The sequence below is a fragment of the Sabethes cyaneus genome, chromosome 3, assembly GCF_943734655.1.
Source record: "Sabethes cyaneus chromosome 3, idSabCyanKW18_F2, whole genome shotgun sequence".
Lineage (NCBI taxonomy): Eukaryota > Metazoa > Arthropoda > Insecta > Diptera > Culicidae > Sabethes > Sabethes cyaneus.
Genome location: NC_071355.1, coordinates 27,283,118 through 27,307,149, shown reverse-complemented (window position 1 = coordinate 27,307,149; position 24,032 = coordinate 27,283,118). Strand labels below are relative to the sequence as shown.

General features: G+C 38.2%; 1 protein-coding gene across 1 annotated transcript in view; it reads right to left on the bottom strand.

Annotated features, from left to right (window-relative positions):
* Positions 1 to 24,032, bottom strand: part of LOC128739409 (hemicentin-1) — a 219,999-nt gene that overhangs the window by 130,329 nt on the left and 65,638 nt on the right. Inside the window, exon 2 of the mRNA XM_053834892.1 lies at positions 2,957 to 3,073. Within this exon, the coding sequence (XP_053690867.1) occupies positions 2,957 to 3,073 (117 nt within the window). The remainder of the gene's footprint in view (positions 1 to 2,956; positions 3,074 to 24,032) is intronic.

Genomic DNA, 24,032 nt, shown 5'->3' with positions numbered 1-24,032 from the left:
CCCTCCAACATTGTAAAAACGATGCGATCAAGCTAATGACTATCTTTTCATGAAAGTACATTAAAAAAAAGCATAAGTTTTGATTTTCATGCAAAAATAATTATCTGAAGGAGCGCCAGCTAAGAAAAAGTTCAATTTCTCTTTTTCATATCTAATGCTCTATTCAGTTATTTTTTCTAATTCAGATATATTGCAAAATTGAAGCCAAGCAAACTAATAGTAAAATTTTGAGATTAATCATTTTGTTGTCGATATTCTTTGTCTTCAAAGGCGAAGTATAATAATAATTTTTCTGAACTCTTGTTTTTCAAAGATGCTAACTTTTGAACACATGGTATTAATTAATTAGCAACAAATCTGTTCTGAACACATATTTCATATTGTCAATTCAAAACAAGTTTCCTATGTGGCTCTGAAGCCCGAAAGTTTAGGCCGACCGATTATAAAACTAAATAAGGTGTTACAAGTATCTACGCACACAAGGAAAGAAAATTTAATTATTCTACGCAATACGTTGTGAATTTTACTGGCAAATAAGGATTTTGAGGAATACGGAACGGATATTTAAAAATATAGTCAAGTTAATTATGCATAGATGTTCCTGAGAAATTAAATGATGATTATTGTGACAGTAGCGCCGCTAGGTGGATTAATTCGGGTTTTTCTTCTTGATGTCCAGTGTTTGCTCACTTCATGTCTGGTTTATAACTATTTTCTTTCTCGGTTTCGTTATGAGTTTTTCTTCTTTACTCTTATTTTTCTTTTTTTCTCTTCCGTTCTTTTCCTGTCAAGTTTCCTCATTTTTGCCTCGTTTTCCCTCTGGTTCTCTCCTGTTTTCACAGTTTTTTATTCTTTTTCATGTTCCGTTTTCCGCCCATTCTGCTATGTTTTTTTTCTATTTTATGCTAGTGTTTATCCTTATTCTCTCTCGCGTATTTCCTGTTTTAAGCTATCGTTTTTCGTCTTATTTGTCACGTTTATTTTTTGGCTCTCTTTCTTCTATGGTTTTCTTTTTTTAATTCCCATTTTTAATCTTTTTATTGTCCGTTTTTAATCTTTTTAATCTTTGTTCGTTTTTCCTTTTTATTCTGCTCCATTTCCCTGTTTTTTCTCTCAATATATTTTATTACTATCGCCTCAATTTGTTACCGAGTCTGCTTTGACAAGCGAGTGGTCGTGGGTTCGAATCTTAGTAGAATCAAGCCATTCGATGTCAAGTGACTTTAGCATGGGTTTATTCTCAGGCCCCTCCATTTACCCTTCCTTCGTGCTGAATTCTATATTTAGCCTCTGAACCCTCTTGACAGTGCAAATGTCCCTCCTATAGTTAAGTGTACTGGTCAGAGGTACGAATGAGTCCTCGCCAGGGACGGCTATAATATGGGATAGTGCTGGCAGCGAGGAATAAGTGGGTAAAGTAGATCAAGCTTTGAAGGAAGGGTAAACCCCAACACACGCAAGCACGCAAAAAATTTAATAAGCATATCGCTCACTCAATAGCGATTATAGCAAAAAGAAATGTAGTGCAGGTCATACAGCAAACACCCGGGCGATATTACAATAGATCAACTATACTGGTCGCAGTAATGAGTCCACACATGGAAAAAAAAATCGCCTCAATTTTCTTCCTTTGTATCCCGCTTAACTATTTTTCCGTTCTCAAGTGACAATTCCACTTTTTATTACGTTTGTATAGTGTTTTTCATGGCCAATTTCATAAAACTGTTAATAAAACTATGAGCTCCAACATTCTGATACACAACTGCTTTCTGACCAAGTGGACCACTTTTCAGAATGTTTTCATAACCTCTATAAGAATTAGGTTATAAGCTCAAATAGTCGTATCATGCTCTGCTGAAAGCAGCAATAAAACCGGTTAAGCTATCGCTGCTTGACAGTCATCGCCATAATTTAATAGAGCTTTTCATTTTTTACTCTGGTAAAAGCTAAATGAGTTCGCCAGCTTGATCAACTTGAAAATACATCCGTGAGCAGCAAAGTAAAAGTTTTACTGTTAGATTATTTTGATCGAATTGGTTTATAGCGACCATAATCAAATAACCCGTAGAATATTTAATAAATTTTAGGCAATTTTGTTGGTTTGCAGCATGTGCGCATTTAATTTTATCGTGCACATTGGTATGATAGGTGGATAAAATCAACGAGGCACTCAAATTTTGCAATTTTCGAAAACTGGTTGTTTTGACAAAATAAATCATTTCCGTTAGTCAATCTTAATTTCTAGCAAAATCATTTTAGTTGCTTCCTCTGACAGAAAAACCGATTGATAATAACTTTCTTTCTGCAAAACGCTTTGCTTTGATGAATTTTTGTTTGCGAGCTAAAAAAAATACTAGAATATGGCAATATGGCCTTGCAAAAAAAACAAGATTTTGGTGTTGAACTGCGGTAATCTTCATAATAGCAGCAAAAAAACTGTTTGGTCAGGGTGCTACCGATTTAATAGCTTTATAAAACTAACAGATTTATTGCGGTTTGACAACCAACCGCGATAAGATCAATTTTGATTGGTGCCCCATTTTGTATTGCTACGCCACACTTATGGTAATTTTATAAGAGACGTGGTGCAGCCAATAAGTTTTAACGTGGTAATATAAGCAATCACAATAAATTTGCTTTATTAACAGTTTTACTAACTGGATTACAGAAATTATTTTGTTTTACATAAAATTTTACGGAGAAGGTGGGATACGTGTCCCAATGTGCCCCAGCTTGGGCACGGCAAGTGTTCTTTAGTTTATTTTGTTTATATTTTCTTTTAACTTGATTTAAGAGCAAATGTCATGAGGAAAAACTGTACTCCAAAATGAAAAGGCTTTTTCACAGTGCAAACGGCATGTAGTGCGACACTCTCAAAGCATTAGAGTACTCCTTTAATAAAATATCACTTGTTTAAAACCGTTCTTCTTCCGTTTTCACGGTGCTCTAAACTCACCTGGTGAGGACACCTCGCAGGGTAACGTGATGGTGTCGCCGACGGCAAACTTGAACGCTTCCGACCGGGTGATGAACAGTGGTTCCGCTTTGTTCAGTATCTGACTGGCTGCTTCACCTGGAAAAGATAAAAAGAGAGAGAGACATGGTGAAACCAAAATCAATATTGACTGAAGTTTTTCTTTCCCAGCGGTGGCGGTGGCGGTCTATATAGGTTTAAGGTGTGAGATATTGAGCTCTGAAATCCGCATTATTCCGGTGCCGCGGAGCGGCCAATCGTAATCTGATTTTCCCAGAAGAAAATTTCCCTTCTATTGCAGAATCCTTTCATCTTACAGTAATGCTATGTAACTATGGCCTGCCTTAGACCAGCCAGAAAAAAATAAGTTACCGTTGTCCAGATAAATTCTTCCAGCCAGCAGCACAAATCGCTCGCTGCACTGTGTAAGAAGTGAAAAAGCAATTCACGCCAAATGAAGTGTGCATTTGCATCTTTTTTTTTGCTTTCTGTTCTTCTCAACTTCCTTACATTCTTTTCTCCTTCCGGTGCCGCCACGGTGTGATCTATATTCATAATGAATGGTTTCATTTCAAAAGCCCGTCCAGCTGAAAAGGGGAAAAGTGAAAATGCTATAAGAAATAAGAGACGCTCATTTTTCTCAATAGCACACAGCTTTTCCGTGCAATTTCTTTCTATCATTATTTATGAGTTCACAGTTTTAATTGCCATCAGCTGTCTCTTTCATCTACCCGGGCTCGGCCAGGCTGGGAATATTCATCTTTTCCTTCCCAGCAGCAATAAAAAAAACTTTTCTCTTAGCAGATCCGAAGCAGTTTTTTTCCTGCATTTACAGTTGATGTTGCCGCTGAAGAGTATCTTTCTTCTTAGTGTCCCGAGAGGGTTGCATCGAAACTTTAGGAGCTGAGTGAGGAACACGTTAGAACAGAGATTAATTATGCGATATGGAACAAGTTTCCTGCTCATGTTAATTATAAATCAGAGTCCATGATGGCTGTCGTGGGCGATACATTTTCCCATGGATGGATCGGGCGAAGAAACAACGTCGTCAGCAAGATGGAAATGCAATGGGAAAAGTTCAATCATATTGCTGCCACTTAGGAGGCATGAAGGGAGAGAGTGCGGGAGGGAGGAGGGCGCTGGACTTGAAGTGCGGAGATATGTAAACGACGTTCAGGCAGCGCAATGAAAATGAAAAATAACCTCTCCCAGTAATGAGCAATAGCAGTTCCCAGCAGCAAGCACACCATCGGCGGTTGACTGCCGTTCGGAATAATTTATCAACGTCCAGCACTTGCACTAATGGGCACTACCATTCAAACACTAAAAGGATCGGAATGATTGGGGCTGAAGGAAACGCGAGGTGGGTAGCACGGTATGAACTTCAAGGACGACCGAGACAAACCCAAGGGGACGGGGGTGACTATGCTACGAGCAATAGAAAGCAAGGAAGAAAAAAAACTAGTGGAGATTGTTGTGAATATTTTGCATGAAATGAAATATCTGCTTGGCAGCCTTTTCCGCCAATCTGCTCAAGGAAGCAGCTTTACACTGAATAGATGATGAGATTATCTATCACCCGAAGCATCCACTTGGATGCTGAACGAAGTTGATTAATTAGGTGCCGGGAATATTTTACTCGAAGAAATCGTTGAAATCGTTAGTTCTGTTCTCAAGAATTAAATGCGCTCACTGGGGATCTTCGCATATTGCATTTTATAATTCATTCAATGTCATTTCGATGACTAATAACTTGTTGACATGAAGAATGATGATTATGATGTTTTTGGACAGTAATAGTTTTAGAATATAGAATAGTGACAGCTTTATTATGCATGTGATATATAAAAACGTTAGACTATTAAAAACTCATTAATTTATAAGCGATAAGCACCTTGCTTCTCCATTGCATTTCAATTATCAAAAGCCGAGGTACTTTCATTGGTTGGGCCACCATAAAAAGAGAAAATTCAAAGTTTACGCAAATATAAAAATTGAGTTTCAAATAACACTGGGCACTTTCACACGTACATCATATACTACAATTGATACTCAACTGTACTTGGGAACTCTAGGACGATTTCATCACGCTTTTCCAAGATCGAATGGATCACACAACGATGACAACCCTGCTACTCTTCTGCGGTTTTATTTCCAGAATGTCAGAGAATTGAGCTCTACAAGGTAGCCACCTAGGTCCTATCTTGTTTTTCTTATTCTTCAACGATGCGATGTATTTCTAGAACGGAAAAAGTAAACTGATTTTCGCCGATGATTTCAGAACTTACATCGTCGAAAATTTCGCTGACTGCCCCGTTCGTCCACTATTCAAACTATTCATTTGGAAATCTTGGAGCGGACAGAAATTGTGAAAGACCCGGGACTGTATCTAGACTCGAAGCCTACCCCAAGTAACAATCCAATATCAAATTGGTCTTATTCATTTCTTATAGTAGTTTTATCAGAGCATTTCAAAGTCTGTTAGGTTTTATAATATTTCTCCTCAAGTGAATTTTATCTTATTTGACTAACATTTCTGAAGTATGACTGAAGGAGACTTGAAGAATCACCCATAAAACTAAATTATCAACAAGTGTAATTCACCTTATAAGGGGTTTTAAAGGATACTTCATTTTTGCTTAAAAACGACGCTCCTTAAAACTTAACAATGGTTTTGACAAAAACTTATGACATTCTTTTGCAAGATTCGTTTATCTTAACAATACTGCCATAAAACTCTCTTAAAATCGTATGTTCTTGAAATACTCTTGAATAAGAACATTCTAACGTAAACAACTAATCTGTCAAAATGGGCGTCTGAACCTGGAAAAAATTGAAGAATACAGATCTTTTAAACGAAAATTAAGCGAAAATCTGTGTAATATTTTAAAAACTCTTTCATATGAACAATCAGCGAAGTCACAAAACAATAAAGATCTCAGGACTAACTGAACTGGGGAAGGACAGTGCCGGTTATGATGCATTTGTCAGAGGCGGTGCGGGTTTCCTCTAGAGCTTTTTGTATTTTTTAAACTAAATATAGAGTTCATAAATCAGATGTCTTTGTGTGGAAAATGTTAGAAGGCACTGAAGCAGTTGAAGCATAATTTTTAGAAATAGTTGTACCGATTGTAAATTAAACGCTTGGAACTGTCGTGCAGTCCAAACAGCACAAACAACACTTTACGTCGATACTTCGTTGATGTTTTCTTTGTTTATACTAGAATGGTTATCTTGCAAAAACTTAGTGCCCTCAAATAATTCAAACAATTCTTATTCAAGCGCAACTTGTCTTCTTCAAGAATACAATAAGTATTGATGAACTTATCGCGCTCTTGGAAAAATTTTCTTTGTCTTGTGCAAGAAATGTTAGTCTAATAAGCGCCTTCGGGTTGATTTAGATAAAACCATTGAAAAAATGGCGAACAGGGCTATTTTGATTACTTTTGAAATTGTAGTCAAATGCATATGGGCGCTTATAAATATGGTATTATGCAATGCCATTAGTGATCTTATCTTTTTAAATAAATGTTTAGACATATAAAAGCCTTTTTGCCACAATTAGTTAAAAATTTGGTAGCTACCAACTTCTTAATGAAATCATTAATTTTTTTTATTAACTTAATTTTTCAATAATCTAGCAAAAATAGCTGGCGCGTTAAAATTTTCATGTCACAGAACATCGACAAACCGAGCGTGGCATGAAAAATTTCTCATTTATGAGCAACAAAGCAGCTGCTTTTATCACCATTTTTATTTTCAATTTTCATTTATACCCGTTTCGAAATAGCAATATCTGTGAATGCTTATAGCTTATAGCTTGGTCAATTTAAAACATTTAAGGCTGTGAAAAGTATATGATGTCTTGCAAGTGTTCTTTGAAGAGACAACCATAAAATCATCAACACTTGTGGCGGTCTTCTTTTTGTTTCATGCGACTCTTGGAAGTCATTATAAATAGATATCGATAAGAATTACAAGTTTTAAAAGGATCTTTGGAAATTTTCTTGAGAACCTTCTTTAGTGTGGGCCTCCCTCGCCTTATAAGGGTTTTATGGCTGCTTTATCACAGTTTTGTGGAATTACAAGCTTTGAGATCGGTTTTAAGCAGCAAATGCTGGAAACCTCTTCAAGTGCACCTTAAAATTGAAATTGTTACTTGGGACGTTCCGACAGCAACCAGCATCAGTAGTCGACAGCCCGAGTAAGGACAAGTTTTATTACGTTCCTCTAGTGGTTTTCATGACCAATTTCATAAAACCGCTAATAAAATTATGAACTTCACCAGAACTTTCTGATGACCGTTATAAAACTATCTTCTTACCACCCACTGGTAAGGCCCACTCTACAGAAGGGTTTTATAACCTCTTTACAAGAATCAGGATATAAGCTCGAGTAGTCGTATCACGCTCTACTGAAAGCACCAATAAATTTCCGATTAAACTACTAACTGCTTGACAGCCACCGCCATAATTTAATAAAGTTTTTCGCTTTTCGCTCTGGTAAAAAGTTCTTGAAAGTTCATCCGTGAGTGAAAAAGTTAAAATTTTACTGTCAGATCACCTTATCGAATTGGCTTATAGTGACCATAATAAAATGTAGAATATTTAATAAATTTTGAGCAATCGCCGTTGGTTTGCAGCATATGCGCACTAAATATTATCGTGCATTTTGTTATGATGGATGAACAAAAATCAGCGCGCTATTGAAATTTTGCAATTTTCGAAAACTGGTTGTTTTAACAAAATAAGGCCCTTGCAAATATTTAAAATAGACAAAAAATTTTAATATTGCAATAGCCTAAATCCAGATGGTCAATTTCAATTTCTAACAAAATCATTTCAGTTGCTTCCGGTTACCAGAAAATCGATTGGTATTAATTTTGTTTCTGCAGAATACTTTGCTTAGATGAATTTTTGTTTGCGAGCAACAACAAAATACTAACATAAGGCAATATGGTCTCACATAAAAAACTACAAGGTATACAGCCCTAAGGGTTGTACGAATGAGTGACGTAGGACTATACTGCCGTGAATCGCATATCAGTCCCATTTTCTGTGGAGTTTCCTATATAAATGGGAAGTTATGAGATTCACGGCAGTACATTAGATCAACTAAGTACAACACCTGCACCATTGAGACATAGAGGTTTCTTTTAAAAATCACTTGTGTGCATCATTAAGGTCGAAATACTAGTGAATGAACAGCCCACAGATTATTGTATTAAATATGATTATGCGTAGCTTGACATGTTTCAATAATCTTACTTTAACTCGCTTGTGACCTTTAAAAGGGCCATTGATTACAAATAACATTAGAGCCAAAGCACGTTCATCGCAAATATGACGCGCCATTCGAATGTCCTTCTCTTTTGACATCAATGTCAACAGGCACGTAAGTTAGCGGCGTCGATACACTGTCTCTTGCCCTGAGAAGGTTTTACTAGTTTTATTTTTATGAGAGTCCTTATCCTCCTACCACAGGGGTGAGGGGTCTCAAGCCATCATAAAATAAATTCATGCCTCCAAAAATCCCCACATACCAAATTTGGTTCCATTTACTTGATTAGTTTTTGAGTTTTGAGGAAATTTGTGTTTCATTTGTATAGGAGCCCCCCCTTTTACGCCCTCCATAAAACTGCACTCTCACCCCACTGTAAAATTGCTGATCATTTTATATATCCAACGACACATAAATTGTACAGTTTCGTTCAGTAGTTTAGTAGTTATAACCATTTGAAATCTTTCATTCAAACGTTACACTTCTATTTTCGTTTTCACAAAGTGCTACCCAGTCCCAGTATAGTAAACAAAGACGTAGTCCTATGTCAAACAATGATTTTGGTGTTGAACCCTACATAATAACAGCAATAAATCTCCTTTGTCAGTGTGTTACCGTTTTAATAGCTTTATAACACTAACAAATTTATTGCGGTTCAACAGCAATAGTTGTCGTTCATAAGTTTTTTTTACTGCAATAGTAGTGAGTAGTGAGCAGTGAGTAGTAGTCCAAAAGGGCGAAAGGAACTTTTTTCCTAACGTTTCTTGCTTTAATTTTAGCATTTGAATTCTTCAACACTATTGTTCGTATGTTCGTTCGTTCGTACTCCCCATAATCAAAAAGTGTCAACAGTTAGTCATCAGTCATCGGTTAATACAATAAAAATAAAGAGATAACTTTTTTATGTTAGGAAATATAGACATAGTTTCTTCGGAAAAGCTGTAAAAATGTAAAAACAAGAAACTTTGCTAAAGAAATAAAATTTCTATCTCTATCGAGTGCAGAACTATGGATCATTTTCTTTAAAGTTTCTTTAAAGAATACATAATTCTAGACAATAATCGAAGCACTCAAAACACACGATTTTGCAGAAGACCGCAAATTTATTGGACTTTTTCTTGCAAGTTATCGCATATTCAAGCTTTAAATTTCCTTAGTTTCACGAGCCTGGGAGGTAGAATGGGGCAAGTGGATTTATGAAATTAGTGCTTCACCTTAAAGCTTAGGTCGAGTACTACAAACTTGTATAGGCGCCGCTTGTCCTCAACCACCCATATGAGAGCAAACGTTTTCGCGTTCCCTACAGGCTCAATACACGTCCACTTTTTTGTGTTAGTAGATAGACACATGGGGTTTTCGGCAAAGTTGTAGAAAATATAAAGGCAAACAACTTTGCTAAGGAAATGGCATTTCTATCTCTATCGAGTGCAAAGCTATAGAGCATTTTCTTTGGAAATTTTATAAAAATAAATTTTTCATACTTTGCTTATGTTGGTTGCATTTTACAACAATATATGGTTCCAGGCGATTATTAAAGAACTCAAACCACATGTTTTTGAGGAAGGTTGCAAATCTCTATGACCTTTTCTTATAAAGTTATCGCTTCGGGCTCGTAAAAATAAAGCTTAAATAAGCGATAAATTTGTGAGGAAAGGTCTTACAGATTTGCAATCTTCTTCAAAAACATGTGTTTTGAGTCCTTCAATAATCGCCTACAACCATATATTCTCGTAAAATCCAACCAATATAAGCTAAGTATGAAACATTTATTTTTAAAGAACTTTCAAAGACCATGTTTCATAGTTCAGCACTCGATAAAGATAGGAATTTTCCTTCTTTAGCAATTGAACTTGTTGTTATGTTAGGCCATTGCAAATTACTTTTAAAGTTTTTGTCACCCTTCCCCCCTTGGAAATTGACTTGAAAAATCGGGGGGCAAAAAAATAATTTGTAGGTTATGATTTAAAAGTTTTGAATTGAGTTAATGCTTCTAGCACGAAACAGAAATGGAAATTCGAGCAATGGAATTTCCGAAAACCGTCCAAAAAAAATTTCTTTCATTTTTGTCTATTTTTCGAAGATTTTTGCATGGAAAATAATAACGTATATATTAAAAGCAAGAATAGGTTTGGTTTTCACGTTTAAACTTCAAATAAAAATACTTAAAACCTATTTGTTTTTTGGTCGATTAAAAAATCCACTTTGTTTTTTTCGTCCCCCCTTCAGTGGCCCAACACCGGAAGAACAAAAACTTTATAAAATATTTGTAAATGCCTTATTTACCACTTTGCCGAAGGAACTATGTTTATATTTCCTAACACAAAAACAATTTTTTTTATAGTAAGCGATGATTAACTTTTGACTCTTATTTTAATATCCCCCATTCATATTTCATACGAACAAAAGTGCTGAAGACCATAAATGTTAAAATAAAAGCAAAAGACACTAAGAAAAAAGTTCCACTTTTCGCTCTGGACCACTGTGCAGTGAGTAGTGTGTAACGAGTAGGGAATATTGAGTAGTGAGTAGTAAGTAGTGAATAGTGAATAGTGAGTAGTGAGTAGTGGGTAGTGAGTAGTCAGTAGTCAGTAGTGAGAAGTGAGTACTGAGTAATAAGTAGTGAGTAGTGAGTAGTAAGTAGTGAGAAGTGAGAAGTGAGTAGCGAGGAGTGAGAAGTGCGTAGTGAGAAGTGAGTAGTGAGTAGTGAGTAATTTATTTATTTATTTATTTATTTATGTATTTATTTATTTATTTATTTATTTATTTATTTATTTATTAATCAATTTATTTATTTATTTATTCTGTTAAGACCATTACAAATATTTTATAAAGTTTTTGTCCTTCCGGTGTTGGGCCACTGAAGGGGGGCGAAAAAAAACAAAGAGATTTTTTTAATCGAGCAAAAAAAATTGATTTGAGGCATAAAGTTTAAACGTGAAAACCAAATCTATTCTTGCTTTTAATATATAGTTATTATTTTCCATGCGAAAATCTACGAAAAAAGACAAAAACGAAAGAAAAATTTTTCGGCCGATTTTCGGAAATTCCGTTGTTCGAATTTTCACTTCTGTTTCGTGCTAGAGGCATTAACTCAACTCGTACACTCATTGTTCGAGTTTTTCAGGCTGTAGAACCCACAGACAATTGATTTTATGAAAAAAATTAACTCATATCCTACAAATTATGTTTTCGCCCCTCTATTTTTCAAGCCAATTTCCAAAGCGGGGGTGACAAAAACTTTTGAAATTATTTGCAATAGCTTAATTCATTTGACAATGTCTACATGAATATTAATGGCTAATTAAAAGTTTCTATTACGTAGTCTTTGCACAAACTTATGCGATGGCTGCCCGAAGTCGAATAGCTCTTCCACTGTCGAGAATGTTCTAAGGCACGCAATTACAGGCTCAGGTGCTTGCAGTAATCCGGTCGATCTTAGATTACTCTGTGAAGTGCAAAAATCAATAAGTAACAAAAGCTGTGGAGAGTCGATTTCACCATTTAGGACTTTTGCCACAAACACTGCCTGCTGGATTCTACGTCGGTGTTCAAGTGAGTCTAGGTCAAGTAGACGGCAACGATCCAAGTACGGTGGGAGCTCCTCTGGATTACGCCACGGTAGATGTCGCAAAACCATCCGGATAAATTTTCTCTATACTCTGTCGACACGTAAGTTCCACGTAAGCTGCTGAGGACACCAAACTAAGCAACAGTTCTCAAGCAGCGGACGAACTAGGGCGCAGTATAGCGACTTGAGGTAGTTGGTATCCTTGAAGTCTCGATCAATTTTTGAAATAAAACCAAGCTGACGCATTGCTTTCGAGATAAATGATTCGCAGTGTAAGTTAAATGTGAGCTTAGTTTCCAGTAAAACTCCAAGGTCAATGACATGGAAGACTCTGCTCAATTCAGTTCCATCTATCCGATAACTAAAAAGAATCGGATTTTTTAGGCGGTAAAAACTCATCACCTCGCTTACACTTATTGTAAGCCAGTTTTGTTTACACCATATAACAAATACGTCGAGCAAAGCTTGAAAGCGACGACAATCATCCATTTTTTTAGCAGCCAAAACAAATTCAAGTCATCAGCATATACAAGTCTGCAACCAGCACCCATAGGAAGGTAACCTCGTTGAAAAACAGCGAGAAAAGCAGTGGGCCCATGTTGCTACCTTGCGGAACTCCAGACATGTTCGTAAACTGCGAAGAAATACAGGATCCAAGCGTCACACGCAGCACTCTTCCGCGCAGGTATGAACTAAGCCAACGAATCATCTATTGAGATGCCCCCAGAAGGGAAAGTGTACGCAGTAATATCGCATGGTCAATTCTATCGAAAGCAGCTTTCAAGTCCGTGTAAATTACATCAACTTTTTTTTTGTTCTCCATTTCCGAAATACAAAACGAATTAAATTCCACCAGATTCGTGCAAACTGAACGACCACGCATAAAACCATGCTGCGCTGTGGATATATAGTTCTTAGTGCGGGACAAAATCACTCCACTCACTATTATCTCGAACAGTTTTGACGCAGCAGAAAGGCTCGTAATTCCGCGATAGTTTCTTACGTTATGACGATCGCCAGTTTTATATACTTACTGGGAACATAAATGAGTAATGAGTAATGAGTAGTAAGTAGTGCGTAGTAAGTAGTGAGTAGTGAGTAGTAAGTAGTGAGTAGTGAGTAGTGAGTAGTGAGTAATGAGTAATGAGTAATGAGTAATGAGTAATGAGTAATGAGTAATGAGTAATGAGTAATGAGTAATGAGTAATGAGTAATGAGTAATGAGTAATGAGTAGTGAGTAGAAAGTAGTAAGTAGTGAGTAGGGAGTAGTGAATAATGAGTAGTGAATAGTGAATAGTGAGTAGTAAATAGTGAGTGGTAAGTAGTGAGTAGCGAGTAGTGAAAGGTAAGTGAGTAGTGTACGTAGAGCATCGTAAATAATATAAAATGACGTGCTATTTCACTTACATGGTTATTTATTACATTTGGCTTGATGTAAAAATATATCTTTAAAAACGGGTTAGGCTATTTACGTTTTATTTGATGGAAAAATATATCTGATTTTTGTTTACGTCGAATTTGTGATTCGTTTTTTCGTTCTGTGTAATATTAGCCGGGGCTATTCGATCTCGTGTCCATTCGGTTTCGCATTTATTCGACTACCATTATGCCTTTTGGTAGTCAGTTTTGGCGCACCCCCCTTGCTTCAATTTTGTTCATTTGAATGTACTGCCTCTACCAAGCAGAATTTGAAAAGTTACATATTGGCCACTTCGAGAGCTATATTATCCTATTATCTAGATTATTGCTAAATTAACCAGTGCTAACAACGTTATCCACCACATGTGCAAAATTCCAATAAAATCGATTAACTCTCTTCGGTAATTTAGGTACCTATAGAATTTTTTTTATAGAATATAAAATATCGCTTTAGCTTTAAACTTTTTTCCACGCTTTTATCGTTAGTTAATAAAACTATATCTAGTCAATTCCGGTTCAATTAAATTGCACCGATAAATCATAACTGTTTCTAAAATTTTCAGTGAATGAACACGCAAATTGAGAAAAATCAACTCAATTTTAACGGACACATAAACTATAAAAACTTGACAGCCACTAAACCTAGCAAACAAAAAAAAAAACTATGACACAGAGCACGATTCTAAAATCGTCGGCACATAGCAAAACTAACTCTAAACTTTAGAAAAATCGTAAAATCAACAACTGATGAAACAATGCTGTTGGCTTTCAACTATCGACACTAGCAAACTGCCGTTGCGGAACGACACACAACAAAAAAAAATAAACAAAACACCTACACAAAACATCAGCCGCCGCGGCACATTGCTAGAGCTGGAAGGCAGGCAGGAAGCGAGACCAATAGAGAAACTGTCATAACGAGCGAAAGGTACCGGCGCGCGAGCAGTTCGCTACTAGAAACACAACTTTTCGCTTCACCTGGTGAAAATGTTTCCGTTTATAGAGCGGAAAATTACATTCGTTTCGCCCGGTTACATCCGGAATATTGTTTGCCAACGCTATAGCGTTCCCAGCCACCGGGCAGGGAAAGGTGCAATAGCAATCATTTTTCAAGCCAGCTTCGCTGGAAAGAGGATACTGTTTTATTTGCGATTATCCAAAGGATGAGCTTTGGCCGTTTTAAATGGTAGTACCTACCTACCTTTCTGCCTGTTTTAGGTTCGACTGATCAGTTTGTTTGTAGTTTAGATGTCGGTGCCTTTATGTTTGCCTTCAAACGGTTCTGCCGACAATAATCGATAACTCATTAAAGCAGTTCAATTGCCCGTTGATCAAAGCTCGGCACACTTGCATAAGCCCGTTAGGGATCAAAGCGGAGTCGTATCAGGTAATGAAATATCTCACGGGTGAGTAATCCGTCTATATATCTAAGGCAAGTCTTTTTGCAAAATCACACGTACATTCCATTAGCAGCGGAAAACAAATCGAAAAACACCCAGCGGTTCCGAGGCACTGTAGCTTGAGGCTATCCGGCAATCTTATCCTTCTTGATTCCAGCCGGGCGGGCGCAGGGCGTGGGATGTAAATATACACATCAATATCATCACCCGTATTGGAAACATTTCCCTACGAGAGTCTTTACATGGCAGCGAGCGGTTGCCCACACAACAGCACTTTTGATGTGTGTACCTGCCGGGGGGTTGCTTACATTGGCGAGATGTGTGAATGGGTAGAATCAATGTTTCGCCCGCTGCTGTCTGTTAGTTAGCCTTCGGCATTTTTCTACATCCTCTTCGAGGAGCACGCTTCAATCATTTCCATACCGGATTGCAAACGTCGAGTCGAGACAGCGGAGTAAATTTGTGGAAAAAAATCACTGAAGGTGCCCGTGAGTGTTGGCAGAGAAGGATTTACTGCTGGGCATGGGGGAAAGTGTTTATTTTTGCAATTTGTATTTTTGATTGAGTTTTGAACTTCGTTATCTGAGCTTCGAAAAAATGTTTGTCAGATTTTTGCCCGGTGTGTCTAAAGTAATTTTACAGTAATTATAGTAGTGAATCAAAAAAGAAACCTCGAATGTTTTATGATAACAATCAACCCACGATTCTAGATGTTCGCAACCAGAGCGCACCGAAAGGCATATGGCTTTAAATGGACGTTTCTATGCGAACCAGATGACGAAATTAATGAACGATAAGCTCACGTTCAGCCAGTAGCAGCAACAGCAGAAATACCGTCGTCCTTAAGCACTGCCTATCCTCTGCTCCGTCCTACATGGAACAGTACATGGAACTGCAGAATAGCAAAGCTCGTCCCGGATCGGGCACCAATTTTAGCCGTTCCTGTAGGCTGCCGAGTGGAACCGAGCGAAATTGAATATAAAGTCAAAGTTATGAAAATTGTGTAAACCGATTAGCAGGTAATAAGCTCGCAGGCGTGACGAAAGCGGCTGACGACAACATTGTTTGCCACAGTCTTCTTCGGCATTCCGTAAACCCGTGGCGTGGGTGTGGGAGGGTGGCAAATTTATACTGCCACAGGACGAGCGTAAGAAAGGTAATTAGGGAAATTCGCGTGCAATGCCTTTGGACCGCTGGCTGGCCGGCTGCTCTGGTTTTGAATTCATTCGGTTTTACTAGCCCAGCTGCTGTCGGAAATTGAAAAATATGCTGACTACGGCAAACAGCTGCTGGCGACGCCAAATTGGGAATCCATAACATTAATGGAGAATGGCAATTACACGTTTGTGTAACGTTGAATGCCTTTTAAGTGACTTCCAATAGAGAGATTGGTGCTTGTACAGGTAGGCAAATGATCCGGTGCATAGCTATTGGTCTAATTTGCCTTCATAAATAGTAATATCCGAAAGCATGCCAGAAAATGGCAAGTCATTAAAATCGTACCGAGTAAATCAAATTTTCCACCTATTTTTTCTACTTTTCACTAACATAAAACCCCGAACTTTGAGTTTACGATCAAGCTATAGGTACCACGCACTGCCGCGGTTTGCCCAACAGAATTATCGTTTGCCGATTCGAATCGCGCTTATTTTATTTGTAAATAAACGACAGCTAAAAAATATGAACTGATTTAATCCGCGTTGCGTGTTCGGTCTATATAAACTAGTGATTGCTTTTATGCAAATCATTCGAACGGATCAGGCAGGCAGGAAAAAGGCAAAGCTTTTCCCCATCCGTTGTTGGTTGATTTTTTTTTTGTTTACGGTTTGACCCGACCTTAACAACGCCACACTGGACATGGACGAATTGTACCGGTCGTGTGCCAGCGACCTGTCAGGCACTCATTTTGAAGCGATAAATAAAAAGGTTGTTTGGTTAGAGAAGTAATTGTTTTATGAATGCAAAACGTCAGGAAATTTATTTGTTATGCAAATAAATATAATAGAAAGATGGGAAATTATGGATTAGTTTTTTGATTTGTGCTTTGACACGTCTGTTTGTAACCATGCATTGGATATTCTGGAGAATAGATAAAGTCGTTATGGTAAGTCAACAATAAAAGTTTAGTATATTCACAACAAGTTCTTTAAAAAAACATTTAATTTTAAAAACTGCAGTAATCAACAAGGCAGTAATGACAATCATAAGTATTCGTAATGGCCACTCATTAAGTTTTATCTAAAGGACAAAACAAAAACCCTTCAGTTACCTACTGGCAACTTTTTTTTTGCCGATATCCGGTAAAAGTTACGGCATCATTTGAGTTGTGGCACAGCAGCTAAAATCAAATAGGTACCTCGTAATAACTTTCGTTTAATGTTTTTAACCTACCTTTATCTAACGAAAAGTTTATTTTATTGTTGGGAGAATGGATCATTCGGAAAAATAATTTTACTTGAAAACTTAGCACATAAAATTTTTGCAGCTAAATAAGAGAAAACCTAATGCTTTTGATAGTGTCCCATGTTGCTGCGGACAAATCTATAAAAATAGATTTTTGACCCGTTCAAAAAAATGAGCTTGCTACATACCTTCCTGTCACTCGTGCTCAGTTTCGTGCGAATTTGGACATCAATCTGAATCGATCTAAATTTACAACATAAGTCGGTGAAGTTTTACTTCAATCTCTTAGCAATTTATATTTTTATCCCTAATATACACATTAACTTCAATAAAGAAATGAAAATGCAGTTTCGCGAAATTGCGATACGTTATCACCTGCAGGGTTTGCCTGTCGATGATTATGGTGTCAGTTTCGTCGGCATTAGTTATTTGGGCCCGGTTAACGTATCCGTGTCCCGGCACAGCGAAAAACGTTGGATATTCATGTTCACCTGCTTCGTGACACGAGCGGTCCTTCTGGAAATAAGCACCAATCTGACTACATAATCTTGTTTGATGGCTAACAATCGTGTCATGCATCGTGGTGGACCACCGCAAGAATTCTTTTCCGACAATGAGACCAATTTGAAAGGAGCAAACAAGGAACTGACGAAACGTGTCAGTGACATCAACCGCGGTTATGCGGATGAGTTGACTGATGGGCCTATGAATTGGACTTTCAATCCATCAGCTGACCCTCACATGGGTGGAGTTTGGGAGCGGTTAGTCAGATCGGTTAAGGAGGCGTTGGACACACTTTACAACGGAAAGCGGCAGACAGACGAGATTCTGCTCACGTAAGCGACTGATTCTAAATCTATACCTATAAAGAAGGATTTCTGTCTGTCTGTCTGTCTGTCTGTCTGTCTGTGCTGTGTTCCTTATAGAATCAAAAACTACTGAACCAATCGGCGTGAAAATTTGCATGTAGAGGTTTTTGGGGCCAGGAAAGGTTTTAGTGATGGTTAGAGACCCCTCCCCCCACTAAGAGGGGGGGCTCCCATACAAATGAAACACAAATTTCTGCATAACTCGAGAACTAATCAAGCAAATAGAACCAAATTTGGCATGTGGGTGTTTTCGGTGACAAGAATTTATTCTAGGGTAATTTGAGACCCCTCCCCTCTTTATAAGGGGAATTATAACTCCTCTCCCCTTTAAGAGGGGGGGTTTCCATATAAATTTCCTCATAACTCGAGAACTAATCAAGCAAATGGAACCAAATTTGGCATGTGAAGGTTTTCGAGGGCAAGAAAATTTTCTATGTTGAATTAGGACCCCTCCTCACTTTAAGAGGGGGAGGCCCTGTACAAATGAAATACCAATTTCCTCATAACTCGAGAACTAATCAAGCAAATGGAACCAAATTTGGCATGTGTGTGTTTTTGAAGACAAAATTTTTTTCTATGAAGAATTGGGACCCCTCCCCACTTTAAGAGGGGGGGGGGGCTCCTATACAAACGAAATACAAATTTCCTTATAACTCGAGAGCTAATCCAGCAAATGGAACCAAATTTGGCATGTAGGTGTTTTTGGAGGCAAGAATGTTTTCTATGATGAATAAGAACCTCTCCCCACATTAGGAGGGGGGGGGGGGCTCCTATACAAATGAAATACAAATTTCCTCATAACTCGAGGACTAATCAAGCAAATAGAACAACATTTGGCATGTGGGTGTTTTTTTTTGGTGACAAGAATTTATTCTATGGTGAATTGAGACCCCTCCCCTCTTTATAAGAGGAATTATAACTCCTCTCCCCTTTAAGAGGGGGGACTTCCATACAAATTTCCTCATAACTCGAGAACTAATCAAGCAAATGCAACCAAATTTGGCGTGTGAAGGTTTTCGAGAGCAAGAAAATTTTCTATGGTGAATTAGGACCCCTCGCCACTTTAAGAGGAGGGGCTCCTGTACAAATGAAATACAAATTTCCTCATAACTCGAGAACTAATCAAGCGAATTGAACCAAATTTGGCATGTGTGTGTTTTTGGAGACATTTTTTTTTTCAATGATGAATTGGGACCCCTCCCCACTTTAGGAGGGGGGGTCCTATACAAACGAAATACAAATTTCCTCATAACTCGAGAACTAATCCAGCAAATGGAACCAAATTTGGCGTGTAGGTGTTTTTGGAGGCAAGAATTTTTTCTGTGATGAATTAGGACCTCTTCCCACATTAGGAGGGGGGGCTCCAATACAAATGAAATACAAATTTCCCCATAACTCGAGAACTAATCAAGCAAATAGAACCAAATTCGGCATGTGGAGGTTTTTGGAGGCAAAAATATTTTCTACGGTGAATTAGGATCCTTCCACACTTCAAGAGGGGGGGCTTCTACACAAATGAAATACAAATTTTCTCATAATTCGAGAACTAATCAAGCAAATGGAACCATATTTGGCATGTGGGTGTTTTTGGAGGCAACCATTTTTCCCATGATGAATTAGGACTTCTTACCTTTTTAGGAGGGGGGGGGCTCCCATTCAAACGAAATACAAATTTGCTCATAACTTTAGAACTAATCAAGCAAATGGAACCAAATTTGGCATGTGAGAGTTTTAGATGGCAGAATTTTTTTTCTGTGGTGTATTACGACCCCTTTCCCTTTTAAGAGGGTGGGCTCCCATACAAATGAAATACAAATTTCCTTATAATTTGAGTACTAATCAAGCAAATGGAACCAAATTTAGCATGTAGGAGATTTTTGAGTCTTGAATTTATTTTATGATAGTTAGAGACCTCTCACCCCTGTGGTAGGGGGATATGGACTCTCATACAAATAAAACAGAAATTTTTGCGAAACTCAAAAACTAATCCAACTCGAGAAATTCGAGACTCTTCCATAAAACATTAATCAATAACAAGACCACAAAAACTATAGTAACACTAGATCATTCAGGACGAGCCGGTCGCGAGTGTTGCCGGTGACCCGCCGTCGGAAGCGCCGCCCACTGGGGGGCTAGCAAAACTCGAGAAGTGACAAAGATCATCCGAGATTCATGATTTATGTACAACACAGGTTAATTTGTGGCAATACGAAGTTTGTCGGGTCAGCTAGTATATTATAAATTCAAGGCCATTAGTCTACGTGCCACAGGAGATAGAAGAAGCAGAAGCACTTAGTCAGAACTACTTCTTAAGTAAGTTTTCGCCGAACGAGGCGCAGATGATCTTGCCTCCCCTGCATTCAGTAGAGACTCTACGGGATGCGTACAAGCGTTCGCAGGAGTTGACACAGAACATGTGAGATCGGTAGATTAAGGAGTACGTTCCTTTCTCAAACCAGCGGTTCAAGAGGCATGGAGAATCGAGGATGCTGAAGTAAGGCGACGTGGTCTACGTAGTCGAGGGGTCCCAGCGGAGATCCTGGGTACGTGGAAGAATCGAGGAGGTCATCCCGGCGAGCGATGATCGTATGCGGCAGCCGTTAGTCCGGACGAGCAGTGACTTGTTTCGGCGACCTGTTGCGCCAGTAGCAGTTATTGAGATAGGCGATGATAGTAAAGTCAGATTGGAAGTGGCCTCCGGACCAAGTTTACAAGCCGACAAAATGTCTAATGACTAATTTCTAGCTCGTCACAAAAGTCTACAGGCTTTTCTTAAAATTAAATATATTAAAAACTGGGAATAAAATCATTTAACTTAGCTAGATAGGACATATATAAATTAAAAAACAAAATATTGTCCTAATTAATAAAAAGTTTTCGACATAATAAAATGAAAATTAAAAGAGAAATTAGCTATATAAGGAAAATTGCACAATAATTATAAATTATTATACCGACACTTGGGGGATTGTACCCAGCCCTGACATTTACACCAAACAAATACTTAACCATAATGCACTGAACTGGAAATTCACCTCAAAGGAGTACTGAAGTGGGAAGTTCCGGTCGCTTAGCAAGGAGTCGATGTAGGAGGATTGAATATATGAAGTTGAGCAGCCAGAAGTTCCTAAGTCGTAGCACAGTTCGGACGTTAGTGCGACTCTTTCCACGAAAAACCACGTTTTGCAAAAATCAACTTAAATACGTTCAAGTGGTAAAATTAGTTGTCATCATTAGCTAAGAATTGATGGCTTATTTCGCGTCAAATCGCGTATAGCGCTGTGAAGTCTATAACACAGTGTTGAAATTGTCAGAGTTGGAGTATTTATCTGCAGCCAGGTGGGCTAGTTTGCATCGACGATAGATGTTAAAACGTCGATCCGACGCTGTTCGGAAAATACGTCAGCGTCAGACGACTCGGATGTACCCCACAAGCGAACCCAGACGACTCGAGGACACTGTGATTTCTTTGTAGCGGGTTGTAGCGAAAGAAAAGTTACAGTTGGGAGCACTGCACTGAGCGCAGTTGACAGATTGGTATACTCGATACAATGTAAATAAAAAACTTCTGAAACAAAAAACCTTAGTCTAAACTAATTTATAAATTAAATCTTAGCTAGTGATTCAGCTGATCCTGGAATGGTTTCGTTTGTTCAAACAAAACAGTCCGAACACTGTTATTAAAGTGTTTTTCAGTGTTTACAGGTGTTGACACGATTTTCCTTAGAATCTCTACCGATTTTAACAATTTTAGTATCAAATGAAAGGTCTTGCTAACACATAAATTTTACGAGAGTTTAAATAAACCGAAGCAAGCAGTTCACAAGTTATGCTTAAAATTTCAAAATGTCTATGCCGAACGTTTCTCGGAGATGGCCGAACCGATTTATACGCCACTAGTTTTGCTTGGAAGGTAATATAGCCTCATAGATCACTATTGAATTGTTTTATGGTTGGATGTTTAATAGGAAAGTTATGAACAATCATATAAAACATGTTAACATTCACAATAATTTGTACGAAGCAGAGCCATTACAACGGAGGCCGTGTTGGTTATAATCACCAGACAGTAAATGAAAGTCTAGTGATCCTAGTGTGTATCTGGCGCGAATAAATGTTAATTATGAAAGTTTATTTTTATTTTAACGGAAAACTAACAGTCATTAACTTTTCGTCTGAGCGTCCAATTTTGAAAGCAGTTTTTGGGTCCAAAATCGAGGGTTTGTTTATAGAAATGTATTCACTGCATTCTTATTGCCAATCTGAACACGGCGAATATATTTTAATGTACAAAATTTTTGTTTCAAATAAGAAACCTGGTTTTGAAATTAGCAGAATCGATGACGGCTAATTTCATCTTAATGTGGTTTTAACCAGCTGGTCATTCACCACGCTAATGATGGAATTTAATTTGGAAAAAGTTTTTTTCTTTTCTTTAACTTCAGGTTTCGTATTCTATTAAGACGCTCCAAAAATTTCAGACGTTGTGATAGGTTCTTATATTCATTCTACTTGTGCAGAATTTTTTCGGGAACGAGTTCTTCTTTCGACGCCTTTTTCAGATTCTTGCGCATCTGACGAAAAAAATCATAGAGTGGAAACAATGCATTATTATGCATTAAAGTGCAATGCACTTTAATAATTTCACACAACGCTTCAAAAGTTAGAGTACTTTGAGTGTGTTGCAATTTTACCGTCGACGTTGTCGCTTTTGGATGTGAGGTACACAAGAAGTGCGTAGAATTTGAACTGGCGAAGATGTCCGAGCAATAGTTCAAATACCTCATGTTCTTTTGCGGCATGAAGGGAGAGCGTGATACCGATGTGAGCACCAGGCTGTTGAAGAAAATTGAGAGCAACGATGCCGTCACCCTGGAGGCGACGATCGATTGTATTATAGCAAGTTCCGGCAGTGGTCGAGAGACCGGCGAAATCATCCGTCAATGCCAGAAGAGGCGAGCAAAGTACTAACAACGCCGTGTTGCAACTGCAGTGTAATGCACTACCCAAGCTACTGCTCCAGTTCCAAGCGTTTGTCAAAGCCAAAGAAGCAGCGCAACAGCAAGTTTTCCACCAAAACCATTATTTCCGTCGGTACCGTCACGACGGTTTGTACAAGCGGATACGGCATCGGACATCATCATCGTGTTCGAGCAGGTCTGGAAGCAACACAGATTGCCAAATCAGCTTCAGGTGAGCGATTCTATTTGCACGAGGTTGCCTGTGAGGTGACGTTCAACGGATCAGTCTCCAAATGTTCCCTCAACCTGCTGAGTATAGACTTCAACGACAAATACAACCTTTGGTGTCTACCGATGGAAAACTTATGTAACCAGGTTAGTGGTGTACCAGTTGATGCAAATTCCTTACAGAAGGCGTACCCGATGCTTTTTGATACAACGTCAAACTAGCCTTTCACTTTCGTATCTTCGTGCAACGTAAGAACTATTGAACTAATAATGTAATGTATATACTGGACACTATCACTTGTTGTTCTTACAAAATAAAATAAGCATTTACCTTATTCGCCAACCGGTTTCGGGTAGATGTTACCCATCATCGGGGCTAGGTCCAACTGATTTTGATAAGAGAGTAGTTACAACTTCAGCTTTGTTAGATGAAAGAGCGGCGATACTATTGGAGCATCGTCTTCATTCATCAACATTGCTCAGCTGTGGTGATATGCAGCGACTCCCAAGCGTTCAAATGCGATGACTTCCTCACTGGTTTTATTAGTTTAGCACTGTTCCAGTTTATTGTATGCTGATGATTGGCAGCATGCATCGCGACACTAGATTCGTTCACTCGTTCGTTCTCAGTTGCATTCTTATGCTCTTTCACACGTTGTTTAAATTTGCGGCGGGTTTGTCCGATGTAAATTGCCGGGCAATCATTACAATCGATTTGATAGATTCCCGACTTATCTTCGGCTGGAATCCTGTCTTTTACATTGCAGAGCATATCACGCAGCGTGTTGTTGCTTTTAAAGACAACGTGGTATCCGTGTTTCCTAAGGCAAAAAACGATACTCCCAGCCGGATTGTGTAGGTCTAGTGATAGTTTTTGCAATCACTAAATTCCGCAAGTTCATTTTTGGAAGGAGGTTAGGCTACAAACG